Source organism: Xyrauchen texanus, chromosome 9, assembly GCF_025860055.1.
Source record: "Xyrauchen texanus isolate HMW12.3.18 chromosome 9, RBS_HiC_50CHRs, whole genome shotgun sequence".
In the NCBI taxonomy this organism is placed as follows: domain Eukaryota; kingdom Metazoa; phylum Chordata; class Actinopteri; order Cypriniformes; family Catostomidae; genus Xyrauchen; species Xyrauchen texanus.
The window spans coordinates 33,219,386-33,238,594 of record NC_068284.1 but is presented as its reverse complement, the minus strand read 5'-3'; the positions used below and the strand labels follow the sequence as shown (position 1 = coordinate 33,238,594).

General features: G+C 41.9%; 1 protein-coding gene across 2 annotated transcripts; it reads left to right on the top strand.

The window, feature by feature from the left end:
• Positions 1 to 1,165: 1,165 nt before the first annotated feature.
• Positions 1,166 to 16,948, top strand: LOC127648625 (E3 ubiquitin/ISG15 ligase TRIM25-like). Of its 2 annotated transcripts, XR_007971189.1 has the most exons (11): positions 1,166 to 1,425; positions 10,513 to 10,824; positions 10,970 to 11,062; positions 11,283 to 11,391; positions 11,700 to 11,789; positions 11,996 to 12,052; positions 12,252 to 14,371; positions 14,463 to 14,532; positions 15,093 to 15,302; positions 15,435 to 15,594; positions 16,408 to 16,948. XR_007971189.1 is itself a non-coding variant. In XM_052133310.1 (7 exons), exons 1-7 carry the CDS (start codon positions 1,168 to 1,170, stop codon positions 12,779 to 12,781), a joined length of 1,449 nt encoding a protein of 482 aa, XP_051989270.1. In that variant the 5' UTR covers positions 1,166 to 1,167; the 3' UTR covers positions 12,782 to 14,695. The 2 variants fall into 2 exon arrangements, 1 of the variants encoding a protein (XP_051989270.1); XM_052133310.1 differs by lacking the exons at positions 15,093 to 15,302; positions 15,435 to 15,594; positions 16,408 to 16,948 and having other exon boundaries at positions 12,252 to 14,695.
• Positions 16,949 to 19,209: the final 2,261 nt, after the last annotated feature.

Sequence of the window (19,209 nt, the reverse complement as noted above, 5' to 3'; positions counted from 1 at the left end):
GTCCATACAATGCAAGTGAATGATGTCCAACACTTTGAAACTGCAAAACCACATAAAGTCAGCATAAAAGTAATTCATAACACACCAATGGTTTAATCCATATCTTCTGAAGCGATCCAATTGGTTTTGGGTGAGAACAGACCAAAATATAACTCCTTTTTCACTGTAAATCTTGACAGCAGTCTCCTTGTGATCATGATTTCAAGCTCAATTACACTTCCTCTGTGCATGCATCAAGTGCTAAGAAATTTTGAAATCAAAGATAGTGCCTAGAGACTGCAATGACAAGATGTTCAGTGAAAAATATTTTGTTCTGTTCTCACCCAAAACCAATTGGGTCTCTTCAGAGGACATTGATTTAACAACTGGAGACGTATGGATTACTTTCATGCTGACTTTATCTCCTTTTTGGAGCTGTAGAGTGCTGGCCACCATTCACTTGCATTGTATGGATCTTATTCTAAAAATCTTTGTTTGTGTTTAGCAGAAGAAAGTTATACACATCTGGGATGGCATGAGAGTGAGTAAATGATGAGATAGTTTCACTTAAAGCTGAAAACTATCCCTTTAATGCTAAAACAAAGAGGTTTTAGACCTATATATATGTGGGGTTTTTTTTTACATAAGAAAACGCATACAAACATACTTTACTCATAAAGGGCTTAATTATTATGCATTGTATACTACAGTAGCCATAACAATTACAAAAATACATAAATCTGTTCACTTTGAATATTATACTGTAGTGAAAACTATTTTGAATGAAAAACGAAAAAAATGAAACCTCATTCTTTATAAACATGTTGTTGTTTTTTTACTTTCCTTTTTATTACATCATGTGAGCAATCACAGGATTAAGTTTCCATTTCAAGTAAATGGCTTTGGGAATTCCAGAATAAACCAGTTTCAGTTATGTCAGAGCCACTCCTCCACAGAAGGTCTGGCCTGTAGGTTTGTCTAAGTCAAGTCATTCTCATATTCCACTCTAATCATAACCGGCATTCAACTGCTGTTTTAAATCACTGCATCTTTAATTTTCATTCATTTTTTATTCCATTAACGTTGTACAGAGGATTCGGTTAGAAAGCTGTCTCTTTTATTTTATTTTTTTACCTGTGGACATTACATTGACCATTTCATATTCTGGAAGATACAGGACTGGAGATAATGGCACAAATAAGAAAGGCTGAAGGAAGCCAGCTGGAGGTGATTCTCACATGTACAGTGTGTGAAGAAATTTTCAAAGATCCGCACCAGTTGGAGTGTGGCCACAGCTTCTGCATGCAGTGCATAGAGGGCATGCTGGAACATGGACAACCATCTCCAATGTTTAACTGCCCAGAGTGTAGAGCAGCCCTGAAATGGCCACTTTTTCTCCAGAAATGCGATGCACTGAACAAGATCACACAGTTCTTCAAAAAGAAGGTTTGAATTATTAGTAGTTATTATTAGTAGTAGAAAAAGTAGTTGGTTGAGCTGTATTCTGGAAAGTAGTACTCGTTTTCCTGTGTAATGGACTTAACACATAACAGTTACTGCTCTTATAAAAAATTTGTTAACACTTTACAATAAGGTTCTGTTTGTTAACATTAGTACAGTAAATGTATTTGGTACCATGAACGAACAATGAACAAAAAAAAAAAAAAGGTTCTGCATTTATTAATCTTGTTAATTTACAAGTATACAGTTGTTTGTTGTTTATTAATGTTACTTTATAATACACTAACTTAACCTTTAAACATATACAACTTTTAATTTTAAACACGTAATTATACGTATGTTAAAATGTACAGAATACAAGATTAATAACAGACTTTCTAGCAAGTCCACTGGCAGCCATCTTTGGAATGCTCTCGGGCAGCTATATTTCTAACAAATGCAGCTCCCGTCTGCTTGAATGGGGAAAGACTGACATTTTCAAAATGGTTGTTCAAGATTACGATCAAAGAACATACATTATTTCAAATTAGCAGTAAAATCAGACAACACTGATAAATTGTGCTTCTTTACCTCAGATTAAAAAATCTATTATAACGGCTTGTTTAGCTACTGCACATGTGCATTCTCGAGATAATTGATAGGTGATGTCCAGGCCCGGACTGGCCATCGGGAGCACCAGGACAAATTCCCGCTGGCCTGGCGACTAAGTTGGCCTGCTGCAAGCCAGCATTTTTGAATTCGTCATTCAATAAAATTATTATTAATATTAATAACAATAATAAAAAAAAATCATGAATCTGTTAGTCTTGACTGGCAAGGCTACGATTCGACTTTACACCTCAAACGGTTAAACAGAAAATGCCAGCACTCGATGATGGAGAGAAAACGACTCGGTTACTGACGTAACCTCGGTTCCCTGAGAGAAGGGAACGAGTATTGCGTAAGTAGCTTACGCTATGGGAAAACTCAGTTTCTCGAGAAATATTGAAGTCTTTATGTAAAACGCATTGCAGCTGCACAGCATACAGCAATGAGCGATGCAGCTCAGTCATTGGCTGTGCTGCGGCAACTTGCTCGAACCAATGATGGGGCGACTCTGAACGCAGCGACCAATGGGCGCTGCGCTACAGCGCTCAGAGCCCGCCAAGATGGGTGTGGCTAGGGCTATATATTAGGCGCCCCGTCATGAGAGTTCTTTAGGTTCAATCGACTGAAGAGAACTGACCAAGCACAAGCACGGCAGCTTACGCAATACTCGTTCCCTCCTCTCAGGGAACCGAGGTTACGTTACGCTATAAGGGAGGAGATAATGCTCAGCATATACATACTCCAGTCCATTCTACAGTCAGGCTGATAGAATGTTGGAATGCAATGAGGGGACCTGTAGGTTATAAAACCTGATAAATGTCGAAGGCGAGGCCCAGCCTGCCGCCGCACAAATATCTTCAATGGGTATCCCACTCGAGCACGCCCACGAGGAGGCCATGCTCCTCGTAGAGTGAGCTCTGACGCCTAAGGGGCATTGAAGGCCCTTGGCTTCATAAGCCAGCTTATAGCATCCACTATCCAGCCGATATTATTTGCTTTGAAACTGCGAGACCTTTAGTGCGGCCGCCAAAGCATACGAATAATTGTTCCGTCTGTCTGAACGGGCAGAACGCTCCAAATATACTCTGAGCCCTGACCGGGCAGAGTAAATTAGCGCCGCTCAGTCCGCTGGGGACGATAAGCTGCCAGAGATATCACCTGTACTCTGAAGGGTGTGGAGAACACTTTAGGAATATACCCGTGCTTTGGCCTAAGGACAACTCTGCAGTCGTTAGGTCCAAATTCCAGGCAAGCAGCTTGATGACAGCGCGTGCAGGTCGCCCACTCTCTTGACTGAGGCGACGCCAGCAAGAGCGCAGTTTTGAGCGAGAGCTGTTTAAGGTGCACGGTTCGGAGAGGTTCGAACGGGCACTCTTGAGTGCGTCCAGGACCGTGGCCAGGTCCCAGATCGGCACCGAGGGGGGCGAGGGGGTTCATCCTCCTAAGCCTCTTAGGAAACGAATGATTAGGTAGTTTTTCCCTAATGAATGTCCTTTATCAGGATTGTTTGACGCCGCTATGGCAGCCACATAGACTTTGAGCGTGGAGGGTGTGCGGCCCGCCTCCAGCAGCTCTTGCAAAAAGGCGAGTACACTTGGTATCTCCCACGATTTGGGGTTCAAGCTCTTGGTATCACACCAGTCACTGAACACTTTCCACTTTTGGGCATATAAGCGTCTCGTAGAGGGCGCTCGCACCTCCGTGATGGTTCTCAAAACTCCACTGGGGAGGTTCTCGGGAACCCGTTGAGGGGCCATGCATGGAGGGCCCACAGATCGGGCGGGGATGAAGAATCATCCCGTTGGCCTGCCTGAGGAGGTCTAGCCTCAGCGGAATCGGCCATGGGGCAGATTGCATCATCTGCATCAGTTCTGGAAACCACGTCTGGTTTTTCCAGAGAGGGGCTACCAGGAGCACTGCACATTTCACTTCCCTGATCCGACTGATGACCTGAGGTAGCATCGCGATCGGGGAAAAGCATACAAGGGGCGGCTCGGCCAGACTTGGGCGAAGCGTCCGTGCTCTTTGAGAAGAAAAGGGGCAGTGTGCATTTTCCCTGGAGGCTAAGAGGTCGACCTCCGCCTTGCCAAAGGTTTGCCATAACCACTGAACCGTCAGGGGTGGAGAGACCATTCTCCTGGGAGAACCTTGTCTCTGGACAGCATGTCCGCTCCCTGGTACAGGACGCCTGGCACATGCGCTGCTCTCAGCGGCGCAAGTGGTGCTGTTACCATGAGATGAGCTCCTGGCCATAGAGTGCAGGGAGCTCGACCTGAGTCCACCCTGGCGATTTATATACGATACTACCGTCATGTTGTCCGTTCGGACCAGGACGTGTTCATTTTTCAGGTACGGAAGCAGGGCTCTGAGAGCCAAGGCGACCGCTTTCATTTCCAGACAGTTTATATGTAGGCGCTTTTCCGGGTTTGACCAAAAGCCGGAGACAGGCCTGCCCTCGTAAAGGGCCCCCCATCCTATTTTGGAGGCATCTGTTGTGATCATTTTTCTCCGTGTGTTCACGCCCAGACTCACGCCGGTTCGATACCAGTCGACGGCTTTCCAGGGCATCAGGGCTTTTATACAGCCGTGATTTGCTCTGATTAAAAAGTGGCCCGAGCGCCACGGCGTGAGTGGGGACACGGCTCTTGAGCCAGCGTTGGAGAGGACGCATGTGCAACAATCCTAGCTGGAGTACAGCTGATGCCGAGGCCATGAGACCGAGCATCCTTTGAAATCGTTTGACGGGCGCTACCGGTCTGAATGATGTTGCAAGGCGTCGAATAGAGAGCGCGACTCTGATGAGAGGCGCCGTCATCTGCACTGAGTCTAGCACTATTGCCAGAAAGGAGATATTCTGGCTGGGGATAGCACGCTCTTTGCAAAATTGATTCTCAGACCCAGGCATTCTAGATGGCTGATAATCCAAGATCTGTGCGTCGTTAACTGACTCTCTGATTGTGCTATGATTAGCCAATCGTCGAGGTAATTCAGTATTCGCACTCCCGTGTCTCAGGGGAAAATGCTGCGTCCATACATTTCGTGAATGTACGGGGGCCAATGATAGGCCGAATCGTAGTACTGTGTACTGGTATGACTGTCCCTCGAAGCGAATCTCAGAAAAGGCCTGTGATGAGGCGCTATCGAATGTGAAAGTAAGCGTCTTTCAAATCCACTGATAGAAACCAATCCCGGGCGAACTTGCGCGAGGATATGTTTGGTCGTTAACATTCTGAACGAGCGAATCATTAAAGCTTTGTTCAGATGTCTGAGATCTAGGATGGGGCGGAGGCCACCGTCCTTTTTCGGGACGAGAAAATAGCGGCTGTAAAAACCTGCTTCGCTCATAGAGGGAGGAACAGTTTCTATAGCGCCCTTCTCTATTAGTTTGAGCACCTCGGTGCGTAGAACATGTGACACATCTCTCCTCACTTTCGTCTCGACCACCGCTGAAAAGCGGGCTGGTCTGCGAGCGAATTGAAGCGAGTAAACGTGTTTTATTATGTTCAAAACCCATTTCGGCATATCAGGGATTTTTTCCCAGGCTTTTGCTCGCACAGATATGGGCTGAATGCTGGCTGGGGGCGTGTCGCAGTGACGTATGGGCCCCACCGGCAAATTGCCTTGTGCTAACACTGAGCTTACAGCTGTCAGAGGCGCGGGCACGCGCTGAGCAGCCTTGTTGAGTGCCGAGTGCAGGGGTGCATGTGAGATTACAGGCACGCGCGCTATCTCCGAAATGCTCGCAGCATGAGCTGGAGAAATGTTTGAAACTGTATGGACAGTGTTTTCGGGTGGGGGTGCATACATCGTAATAGGCACGCGCGCCACTGTCATAAAGCTTCCCGCTCTTAGCGGGAGTTTCTAGCTCGCGCGTCGCATCCGTGATGCTTGCGGCATGAGACAGAGAAATGTTTGAAACTGTATCGACAGTGTTTACGGGTGGGGGTGCATACATTGTAATAGGCACGCGTGCCACTTTCATAAAGCTTCCCGCTCTTAGCGTGGAGTTTCTTGGCTCGCGCGTCGCATCTGTGATGCTTGCATGAGACAGAGAACTGTTTGAAACTGTATGGGCAGTGCTTATGGGTGGGGGTGCATATACCGTAGTAGGCAAGCCGCCACTTTCATAAAGCCTCCGCTCACGGCGGGGGTTTTTGGCTATGCATACAGTGTTTGTGTGTAGGGGTGCATGCAGGACAGCAGGCACGCGCGCTACCTTTATAGTATTTCCCACTTTTACTGGGGAAGTGTATATAACTATGGGAACAGTGCTTGCGTGTAGTGGTGCATACATGACAATAGGCACACGATCTACATATATGGTGCGTCCAGCTGGAGCTGGGGAAATATTCGGCACTGTTTGGACAGTATTGATACGTGGGAATGCGCACTTTAGTGTGGACACGTGACCCCTTAGTGACACAGGCAGAAAATGACTCTTTTTGTGATTTCTGTGTGTTGCCGTTAAAACGGCGTTTGATTGCAGGTGAGCGAGTTCTGTGACTGGCCCATTGACTGCTGTACAGACATTTCCAGCCGCCTGTAAGGGGACTGGGTAATGTTTCACACGTTTTAGAGAGAGTGGTCCGGCTTTTGCGAGACACGCACTCTCTCTTTTTCCTCCTATTGCTAGGAAGACTTACGAGGCTCCGGGTTCAGCACGATCTTGGGCCGAGGACCCCATTGCTCAGGCGGCTTCCTTCGGTTAGCGGAATGCGAGCGGCGTCGAGCGTCCATTTCAGGTCTGCTCTTTGGCTGGGAGACGGGAGGCGCCGCCCTGGCTCGCTGCTGCTGCTGAGGCGGTCTATGGCGGCTCTGAGACGAGCTGGAGCGCTTGGGCAGGAAGTGACGCATAGCCTGCGAATCCTTCCGAGCTTCAGTGAAGCGTTCAGCAAACTCTTTTACCGACGGTCCGAACAGGCCGCTTGGAGCGATAGGCGCGTCAAGAAATGGCGCCATCCGCGTCCTTCATCTCTGTTAGCGTCAGCCACAGATGGCGCTCAAGGACAGTCAGGTTAGCCATGGCCCGGCCGATGGATTGGGCGGTGGCCTTTGTGGCTCGCAGGGCTACGTCAGTGGCACTGCGCAGGTCCTTGAAAGCCTCAGGTTCAGGTCCCGACTCGTCCATGGTGCGGAGAAGTTTGGCCTGATAAACTTGTAGAACAGCCATGGAATGAAGCGCTGACGCAGCTTGGCCGGCCGCGGCGTATGCGCGGCCGGCGAGAGCTGAGGTAAATCGGCAGGGCTTCGAGGGATGAGAAGCTTTGGCTTTCCATCCAGCGGTGGAGGGTGGGCACAGATGGTTGGCCACAGCCTCCTCGAGGGGCGGGGTTCCCTCTTTCTCTCGCGCCGTCCACCGAGGAGAGCGAGGGAGAGAAAGAAGGCTTCAGGCGAGCAGAGTGCGGGGCTTTCCACGACTTTGTGAGTTCGTTGTGAACTTCGGGGAAGAAAGGGGAGGGTCTCTGTCGAGGGGCCTGCCGGCGCCCCTGCAGGAACCACTCGTCCAGCCGGCTGCGGGCGGGTTCTTCCGGAGAAGACCATTCGAGCCCGAGGTCTTCCACGGCTTTGGACAGGATGCGGACGATCTCAGAGTCCATGCTGGTGCCCATGCTCGTGTCCGCTAATGTCGACGGCGCGGGGTCGAAGGCCGAGCCCGGCCAGTCGTCGGATGCAGCGTCAATAGAAAGGCTGTCATCCTTTTCACCGTCGTCCCCTGACGCGCCGAACGAGACGAGACCCACTGCTCTGTTGGAGGGGTGCTGGTCCGCCTGCGTGAAATGGACTGGCGGCGGGGAGATCTTGGGTAGTGTTGAAGCACGCGGGGACTGGCCCGGCGTGACGTCACTGAATTCCGCGTGCTCTGGCAGCCTCTGTGAGTGGCGCTTTTTCTTGCTCGGCTCGAACGGAGGAGACGGCAGCACGGTGGAAGCAGGCTCGCTTTGCGGCGAAGGCGGCAAAGCGAGCGCCGCTCGGCGAGGCCCAGGGAGTCACATTCGGGAATCCGCCCTGAATGAGAGCAGCTTCTGCGTGGTCAGGTCCCAGGCAGCGAGTGCAGATAGCGTGGCGGTCCCCGTCAGGAAGAGGGCCTCTGCACGAGGCGGAGGTTAAAGGCATTTGGAACAACGCCTCGAAAATTGCTCTTTACTTAAATCAAAAGCGTCGCAAAGGCGAACACTTGTAAGTAAAAAGGATATCAGTGATCGCGCCGGACGGCGTAGCAGAAGGCTTCGAAGGCGGCTGAAGGCGCCGGCGTCCTCTTAGCAGTCCTGCTGTAGGCTTGTCAACTGCGGGCGAAAAGACTCCAACAATCCGGAGGATCCAGCGAAGAGAAAGTCTTCGCTGAAGGAGATTAAATCTAAAGAACTCTCATGACGGGGCGCCTAATATATAGCCCTAGCCACGCCCATCTTGGCGGGCTCTGAGCGCGCGAGCGCGAAGCGCGCGCCCATTGGTCGCGCGTTCACTCGCTCATTGCTGTATGCTGTGCAGCTGCAATGCGTTTTACATAAAGACTTCAATATTTCTCGAGAAACAGAGTTTTCCCATAGCGTAAGCTACTTACGCAATAGGAGAGACCTCTCGAGAGGGAACGGCCAGGTGGAGCAGAGAGGGAAAGGACAAAAAAAAAGAAAGCACTCCAAGAAGCCGCAAAATGTTGCAAAATTACTGACCTGTTCAGGGCTTCAAGTGCAGGTCAGTTTCATCTGTATACTGTACTTTTTTCTTCGTTAACTTAGTATTGAACTGCTAGCAAATGTAAGCAGTAGCACCCTCTAACGTTACAATCGTGGAGAAATCAAAACAAATGAGTGCACACAGAAAACTCACAGAAGAAATGTACTGAGGTAACAATTCTAATTGTTGTTTTTTATTTATAATTGATTTATTTATTTATGATTGATTTAGTTTAACATAACACAACTAAGGGATAATATGTTTAGCTGAATATTATCACTATTGAAAATGTTACATTGAATTTATTGTTCAATAAACAAGTAGCGTAGTTAATATTTATTATTAAGTTACTTACATTTTAGACACAAACCATATTAACTGTTTTTGTTCTATTTCACCGACTAAAATAGTTCCAAAGGAAAGCTACAGCAGCGCGGTGTTTTGTTACTGAATGATTCAGCGTTTTGAACGAATCTTTTGTATGAATGACTCACTAATTAAGACGGTCACTTGCCGCCACCTATTGGCGGTTTAGTTTAATGTTTAAGTATTACATTTTTTTAATATTCAAACATTTATTTAAAACATCAATCTCATAACATTATTTATTGCAGTTGTAATTGCAGTGCACAGGGCGTTATGTGCAGACCCATTTGATGTTAGGACTGCTGTACTTCTAGGTTGGTTGTTTATGTTTTTATGTTATGGTCATAACATAAACAAGGGACAAGGTTGTCCATGTTTCTAAATTTTATTTGGGTGCATAGGATGGCCTGGATGGGTGTAGGATTTCCCGGCCTGAAATTGTGTCTAAGTCCGGCCCTGGCGATGTCTGTACCTAAAACTTGCTTTTTTTACCTGTAAGCCAGAACTTGCTTTTAATATCCGTTGACCATTGGGCATTCCAGTTTCTCCAATTTATTTTAACAGAGCACAACAATATGGTTCCAGAAGTAAAAATCCCATTTATTTATCCCATAAATGAATTGAGTTTCAGTGATAACTTATAAACCTTTAAAGACAGACCTACTGTAAGCTACGAGGTTGTTCATCGATGGTATATGCATCCGTTGAAGCCATTTGTCTGCGTTTTTTTTTTTACTTTTTTTTGTTTAAAAATCATGCTTGATAGCAGAATTTATGGTAAACAACTACATTACCCAAAGATCCACCAATTAGATAACTGCATCCAAACGTGCCTCAGAGTGATCGCCCACTCCCACAACACACTGTGGCTTAATGCACATTGGAATATTTTGCAATAAACATCAAATATATTGTTTCTATACTTATAATAAACAACCTAAAATCAATATTCTTATATATTCACATTATTTTTTATTCAATGACATCATTCGCAATGCTTCATGGGATTTTAGTCTGGTGTGAAAAACATCAACAACCCCTCAACCACATTAATCAGCACAAGCAATCTGCTGAAGACACGAAAACCTTCCCACATGATATTGATAGTGAAAGTTCCCTGTACAAGACAATATATTCATACAATATATACATTCAAACAAATAAATAAATTCATCAGTAATAAGTAACATGATTATTCAAACAATAGTATCTATAGTGTTACCACTGCAATCTAGAAAACTTTTTAAAAAAAATCATGTTTTTTTAAACTGATTACTTTCTTGGAGTACCTTCTCCAACACTGCTGCTGGCTGTTTGTGATTTGACAGTAATAGAGCATCTAATTAAACTCAGCTCTTTATTAGAATGTCATTCATGTAACACTCAGTGAATGGAGTTGTTTGTGGCTTTATGGTGATTTTAGCTGTTTTTTGTTTTACACAGGACTCTAGTGTGGTCCCCTGTGATTTCTGCCCTAATGGACAAAAAAGAAGTGCCGTGAAAACATGTCTGAAATGTGATGCATCACTGTGTAAAGAGCATCTCCGTCCCCACAAGGAGCGCAGAACGCTTCAGGAACACCCACTGATTGACCCACATGATGATTTAGCTAAATTCACATGTCGTCTGCACACAGAACTTGTCATGAAATATTGCCCCACGACTAAGCAATTTGTTTGTCATGTGTGTAATATGGAGAAAGAGCAGTGCATTAAAATAGTTAAATGGTCTGAGAATCTGGAGAACAAACTAAAGGTACATTTATGTTTTGTTGTTTTTGAATAGGTAACAAGATTCATCATATAGACATATCTCTCACATACATACATAATTTTAATCTATTGAAAAGCCAGATATCAATGACTCAAATGATAACAGCAAAATTGACAATACATTTCAGAAAGTCGCAGACATGCAGTTTGAAGAAATGAAGAGAAAGCTTACACACTCAGTGGACACTGTCAGGAAGCTGACAGGGGATACTGAAAAAATAGTGAGTCTACGTGTTGAACAGTACTGAAAAAACCTGCTAAACCTCTTGGCACCACAAGATGTATACTGCACTGTATAGAATTATAGATTGAGACATACTACAATATATAGACAGGGAATAGTGTATTTAATACAGAGCAAATAATAAAATGAATAATAGTAAAACATAATCATAGTACAAGTTCCCCAATTCCAGTTTATTGTCACTTGCTTGGTTTTAGGTGGGGAAGATGGAACAAATGTCGCTGATGTCCAAATCTATTGCTGATTTTTACCAAACTAGTATTATAGGAGCACTGCTGTTCACCATACTTATCCTCTGCTTTTACGGTGGGTCCAAGTGGTTATGCACATTATGTCAAAATGGCACCATCTTATCCTAATCAAATGCATGTGACATCAAATAAACAAGAATTTTCTGAAGTAATCCAAAATACAATCTAAGATATTACATTACAGACTACAATTTTAGTCAGTAATTTGTAATCAGTACCAGATTACAAGTCAGATGTAATCTACCCAGCAAAGTATACACAGTATTTTGTATTATTATTTGACACATCTAATATATACATCTCTATAACAATAAAGACCAAATACAGTTTGATGTATGCAATTTGTCTAAAATGTGTGTCCAGCCTACAGTTACTCTTCAGAAAGCCAAAGTATGTCCAGCACTGTGCAGATTCAACAAACACAACTTCACAAGCTTCATATGCGTATAAGTGGTAAGAGACTGAATGTGAAGTACTGAATGTGAAGTACTTCCTCCATGTTTTTGTTATGATCTCTTTAGATTAAGAATAAAAAAAAAACATTACAAATCTATTATGTAGAGAAATTAAAGCTCTAACAGTAACAAATAACGAAGATATTTGCTCCGTAGGCACAAGCTTTTTACATACTAAAGGTCAATGTTTGAATTTGATTCCAGACAGCCAATGTTTTGTGCCTCCAGAAGACATTGACAGGTCATCTGACCAAGTGAGATGTATGGAACTCTTAAAAAATCCTAGTTGTTTTACTTATTCAAGAATACCATTGTTTACAATACCGATACATGCCTTCGCTGCTTAAAGAAATCTTTCATCAAATTTTATTAGCAATCTCATTAAATTCAAACAAAAATGCCTAATGTTTAAAATTATGCCATTAAAGTCTACTCTGTGTCCTTCTATTCCTATGTGTAGCTGTGGCGAGCTTCATGAACAAAAACTCAGCCAACCCTCTGCTCCAAGTGTCTCCAGACCTGCAGTCTGTAGAGCGGGTCACCGACAAACTTTCTCTTCTTCCACACCCCTCCCGTTTTGATGAACTCCCTCAAATTCTGACCATGCCTTGTTTCTCTTATGGAAAACACCACTGGGAGCTTGAAGTAAAAGGCGCTTGGGACATTGCAGTAGCCTTTCATAGTATTTCACGGAAGGGAAAGAGTGGAGCTTTTGGAGATAACAAAAAATCTTGGTGCCTCACACAAAATAAAATGGGCGATCTGTTCGTGTATCACAACAATATGAAACGAGAAGTGTCCAAGACATTAAGACGAGACCGTGTTACAGTGGGTATTGATTTTGTTAAAGGAACCATCACATTCTCAGAGGATGGTAATAGTCTTTTGCACAGGTTTGGGTCAGCCCAGCTGACTGAGCCAGTTTGCTTAGGATTTGCACTAAAGTATGTAAAACCACAGAGTAAAATTACTTTGTTACGCTCCTGGTAGTGATGTGCACTCATGTCCTATTTGAGTATACGTGTGAATGAACATGATCTGAGATATTACATAAGTAGTCCTAATAGAAGGGATTGGAAAAAAAATCGATATACTTGTACTAAAATATATACATAATTATATTAATATTTTTAATAGATGATCATGCTATTATAAATACAAGTTGCAATCAGATCTTAATTTAATCATGCAACGTAAGCTGTCTCTGCTAAACGTCTTAAATGTAAATGTGCACAGTTGAGATTTTAAAAGTAATACAATGGGTTAAAGGAATAGTTTCAAAAATGTTAATTATCTCATACCCACCCTCATACCGTCCCAGATGCGTATGGCTTTCTTCTGCTGAACACACAAAAATATTTTTTGTGTGATAGACACTCCAGAGGAATCACTGATTCGACTATGTTTGCGCTGGTAGCGACGCTGATCATCATGAAGTGTCCTCCGTAGATTCCGAAGTCTCATCTCAATAAATCCACTGTGGGAAACTGGGTCATAGAAATGTTCCTGGATGAAAGGGGGAGGAATTATAAATAAATAGTTGTCTATTTCTGGTCTGAATAGTGCTCCTTGCAAAAAACAGTGTCAATGGGCCAGATGGCATGGTGATTTTTTTTAACATTATTTTGTTTTAATTGTGTTTAAATATGAAATCAGGATTACAATGTACGCGACACAAAAGTTTGACGTGTAATACTGTAGGAAAATGCTGAAGCATTATATGGTGAAATTGTTATTGCTAACCCTGAAGCATTATATGGTGTTAACTAATATCAGATTTTAATCATGCTGATTGAGAAGAAAAACTGAAATGGCACTCTTCGTGTGATATTGATTAACTACATAAAATGATATAAATATATACATTGTCTAACCCCCATATCTTGAATTATGTGATCATTCACATGCATTTATAAATGCATTTGAATACACTGAATAATGCAGTGAAAGAACGCACTCAAAATGCACACCCGCACTTTCATCATGTAACTTTACATTATAGATGCGTGCACTCTGTAGGCACGATTTGTTTAGTTTTTGAATTATACTTGATAACGTTAAAGCGCACATCGTTAAAACAAAAAATACGATATTATCGCAGACGATAGCTATATCGCACACCCCTATATTGACCTTATCGTCATCATCATCATCATCATTATTATCATCATAACAAGAAATTACTCAGTACAAAAACAAGCATAAGGGCTCATTCTAAGCCATTTATAGCTGAATAGGCTTTCGTCTTGTCTTACTTAGCCTTGTTTGCTGCTCTAATTCTTTGTCATGTAGGCTATGTGAAATTATTGTAGGCTACCGCAACTAAACAATTTTGCATTATGGATTACATTTTTTTATCTGTTGAACAGTAAACATAAACAAAAAGAAGTAATAAACTCATTATTTTCATTAATTTTACAAAGTAAACTATTTGTTTGCATTTGCGCGAGCATATTCACGCAGCGCTGTCTCGCGAGTGCATGCACGCGCGTTTTTGAATTCCAACGGTCGAGAAGAGACTGATCCCCGTCTCTGGCGTCTGCTGATTTAAATTGATGGGCTGACGGAAATATTGTTGTGGTAAGTCAGAGAAATACATCGATTTTTTTTAGTAATCTACTGGTTATAAGCTTTAAACCCATTAGTAATGAAGTTGTCAATGTTTCAACAGCGGATTTAACGTTACACTTTAAACACGAAAGAGCCTGAACCGCGACAATGTCACAAGTTGCCTTACATCGGTAAGTTTTGTTGTGCTTGTTGCAAACTGTTACATTTTGTGTTTTCTGATCCTAAGCTTAGTTTTTAACTGTATGAATGATTATTTTATATTCAAGTCAAGTGGTGTCTAAGGAACTGGAAGCAGGCCAGGGTACGGCTGTTTCTATAGCACACATAGCTTAAAGGGATAGTTCACTTTAAAATGAAAATTCTGTCATCCTTTACTCACCCTCAAGTTGTTTCAAAACAAGGGAATATATTTTGAAGAATGTCAGTAACCAAACAGTTAACTGGAACCATTGACTTCCGTAGTAGGAAAAAAAATACTATGGAAGTCAATGGTTCCAGTTAAATGTTTGGTTACTGACATTCTTCGAAATATATTCCCTTGTGTTCAGCAGAAGAAAGAAATTCATACAGGTTTGAAACAACTTGAGGGTGAGTAAAGGATGACAGAATTTTCATTTTAAAGTGGACTATCCCTTTAACTACAATTAATCAGCCCTGATAACAAGTGTATTAAATTGACACTGTATCTTTACTTGGAATGCACTTGCTTGTTATTTACTACTTTTTTCAGATTATATTAAACCTGGAAAATATTGGAGAAGATCAATTGAGTTTTCAGAAGCACATTACTGTGATAAATGCTGAACTACGTAAAAGACAACCCGACTATACCAACATAAAAAATCAAATGAGATGCACTCTTTTTAAAAGAGTCGATTTAATGACAAAATCAACACGAGAGGTCATGGACATGTTCCCATTTCTTCGGGTTCCACAACTTGTGAGTATTTGTTTTTAGTGTTGTTTCCTTTGAGTTTAGTATTTCCACTGATTTTTCAAAAAAATTTGTATGAATAAAAACAGTCAAAATTGTTTTAATGAATTGTTCTTTCTTTTTTCTTTTTTTTGGTAGCTGCTGCATGAAGTGAAGATGCGGATTGGGAAGGACCTTCATCTTAATCTAGAGACTGCTCTTCAAATTCTGGCCCCAAACATCTTAAATGTGGCTAGACATGGAAGTCAGAGGGATGTGCTGAACAGTTTACTTCAGCAAATTGACTCAAATACAAAAAGTATGTTATTTTTTTCCTTAACACTACCATTAGTTGCTTGGTTTGTTGAACTGTAATAAATCTATTTATAACCATGGTTTGTCTGAATATTTAATTCTGATTGGCTAAAAGGTGTGCATTAAAATAATTAGATTCACAGGTAGTTCCAGTCAGTTTAATTACAATTAAATTTTAATGTGCTGCTTTTCAATGACCACACAAAACACTTGCACACAGAGATTGGAGATTAAAGTAATGTGAACTGAGACATTTTGCATTTCAATTGTTTTTTTTTTTACAACCTCAGTTGCATTGCTTCACTGCCATTCATAAATCCTCTCCTGTGGTCTCATGGAGTAGTAAAGTATCCATTGTAAGCATACTTCAGAATGTTTGTGTAGTGTCTCTTCAATAATCAAGCTGCAAGTTTAGTTAAATCAAAAACAGATACATTGTTGCTTTTTAGTTCTTCAGTATGCTATCCAAGCTATTTTATTACTGAATATTGCATTGATCTTGAAAAGAAGTTTCTGTGGTCATGATTGTTTGTGACAGTTTGTGATTGTGTGTGCAACCTAGCCAGTGAATTGGCCCTTACATATTCATGCCAGTGAATTGGCCCTTACCACTGTGGTACAAAATGGTCAGTCACATCCCTAATTGTTTGGAAGAAAGTATGCAAAGGCAGTTAAACATGACTAAGGCTATCATTCTGTTTTTCACCAAAGAAAAGTCATGCAAATTTTGGGCAAAATGGGGTTGACTAAATGATCATTTTTGATGGAATTTTAACTTTTGGGACTTTCACAAATAATTAGTTTTTCCAACTTGCAGGAATCAGTAAAGCCAACTCCGACTATAGTTTTTCATGAAGCTTCAAACCCCCTCCATGCAAAAAGAGCCAGCATCAATATGGAGGGTGTCAACATTGTGAGCGCAGAAATGGATGTGATGGAGGCAATGGAGTGCCTCTTTGCTGCTTATTTCGTATTCAGTGTGGAATACCCCAAGCACATCACTCACACGATGAATTTTGTTGAGCACTACCTGTTTAAACTCTCCAGCAGCCAAAAAAACTGTCTGTCCCAGTGCTCAAAATGTATAATCAATTATCATAATACTTTGATATGTCATGAATAGTGCTAATGTAAATATGAGGTGATTGATGTTATTCTGAAATGCTGATCTGAATTTTAATCTATATATTCACATTCTTTATGAGTGATATTAATATGAATTTGTATATTTAAAGTACTTCTATATCTGTATATTTCCATTGTGAGTTATATTAATATGTATTTGTAGTTTTGAGGGACTTGATGTTGTTCTAACACTAATGGGAATTTAGATGAATCTGTATATTTGCATTATTTATTAGTGATAGATTAATGTAATTTTGTACATTTTATGGACTTATTTTGTAATATGTAGATGTAGGTGAAACTCTATTTTCATTATGAGATATTTTTTAAATGGTTGATGTTTTAATGTTGATTTGTTGATCTGATATAAATAAATTACTAGTTCTATGCACTTTGGGTGTGCTTTTTTTCAGTATTCATGGGTGACTTTTTATGTGAATTACATTTTTACATTTTAGGGTCTTAATGTTTGTCAATAATATGAAATATTTAATCCGGAAAGGACAAAACAAATGATAATGAATGAACCCCTAAAAGGTTCCATATAGAACCTTTTTCCTGGTTACAAAGAACCCTAAAGGGTTCTTTATAGAACCTTTTAGGGGTTCCAAATACGTAGCGCCTGACAGAACCTTTTAAGGTTCTATATAGAACCTTTTCTTCTAAGAGTGTACACTCAAAGTGCTTTACGTAGTGTACAGGGGACTCTCCTCAACCACCACCAGTGTGCAGCATCCACCTGGATGATGCAACAGCAGCCATAGTGTGCCAGTACTCTCACCACAAATTAGCTATTGGAGGAGAGGGGAGTGACAGAGCCAATTAATGGTTGGGGATTATTAGGAAATCATGATTGATAAGGGCCAATGGGAGAAAGGGATTTTTTAATGACCACAGAGAGTCGGGACCTCAGTTTAACGTCTCATCCAAAGGACGGTCCCTTTTTACAGTATAGTTTCCCTATCACTATACTGGGGCATTAGGATCTACATAGTCTGAGCACCTCTTACTGGACTCCCTAATACCTCTTCCAGCAGCAACCTTATTTGTCCCAGGAGTCAAGTCAAGTCAAGTGGTTTTTATTGTTGTTTCAAGCATATACAGTTAGTACAGTACACAGCGAAATGAGACAACGTTCCTCCAGGACCATGGTGCTACATAAAATCAACATAGGACAAACACAGGACCACATGAGATTACACAACTAAATAAAATACATATATAAAATACCTATATATACCTAAATAAAGGAGGTCACTCATCCAGGTACTGACCAGGCTCAGCCCTGCTTAGCTACAGTAGGCAACCAGTCTTTAGCTACAGGGTGATCTGGCAGCTGGTGTGCAATTAGCAATACTTCTCAAACCTCACAGTTTTCACAAACCTGTCATTGAAGACCCCACCATTGTGAAATCCAGTAAAGCTTGATATTAATATTTTGTCACTGGCATGAAAAGTTGGTGTCAACTAGACACTGTTATTATGAATAACTGTTTGGACTTCACTCTAATATATTTCATTTGTCTCACCGCATAATAAAGTGTGATAAAAGATTTGGTACTGTCAAGTAGATTTTAACAGACCATAAAAATTGTGCCAAAGTTTCCATTAAGAATTAATGTAATCTTGCACCAGAAACAACAGAGCTATTCAGCTTGTAGTCTAAAAGCCCAGAAGAGGATTCGCCATAGGTTCCCTCTGGATATTACTATGCGTAATTATAATGGGGTTTGTGAACTTACACACTTCAATACCTCAAACGTGAATTTTGAAGCCATATTGAATAAAATACTTTTTTTTTTTTTTTTTTTTAAATACAAGGCAGCTTCAAAATTCACGTTTGAGGTGTAACTGTCTGTAATTTATGTTGCATAACCAAACTTACATTTATCGTAATGTAATGTTTACCACAGAATTTATTTAACACATAAATTCAAAAACCCATTATAAAATCCCATATAGGAAAATCAAGAGGGTACCCATGGCGAATTAGACTTCAGGGTTCACCTATAAACTAACTTTATGGCTGAGCAGCTCTATTACTCTCTATCTATTCTAGACTCACAGTCTAGACTCACTATTCTAGACTTTTTTAAAATCCCCTTATCTCCCCAATTTAGATTGCCCAACTCCCACTACTTAGTAGGTCCTCGTGGAGGCACGGTTACCTACATCAATCTGGGTTGCTGAGGACAATTCTCAGTTGCTTCTGAGACAGTCAATCTGCACATTTTATCATGTGGCTCATTGTGCATGACATCGTGGAGACTCACAGCATGTGGAGACTCATGCTACTCTCCGCAATCCACGCTAACTTACCACACACCCCATTGAGAGTGAGAGCCACTAATCATGACCATGAGGCCACGAGGAGGTTACCCCATGTGACTATACCCTCCCTAGCAACTGGGCCAATTTGGTTGCTTAGGAGACCTGGCTGGCATCACTCAGCACACCCTGGATTTACATTTAGAGCTTTATTAATCACCATGGG

Excerpts from the sequence above, each read along its gene's own strand:
- LOC127648625 (XM_052133310.1), top strand. The coding sequence starts at position 1,168 with ATGGCACAAATAAGAAAGGCTGAAGGAAGCCAGCTGGAGGTGATTCTC. Across the intron at positions 11,392-11,699 it reads ACTTATCCTCTGCTTTTACG|CCTACAGTTACTCTTCAGAA; the intron begins GTGGGTCCAAGT and ends ATGTGTGTCCAG. Across the intron at positions 12,053-12,251 it reads GTCATCTGACCAAGTGAGAT|CTGTGGCGAGCTTCATGAAC; the intron begins GTATGGAACTCT and ends TCCTATGTGTAG.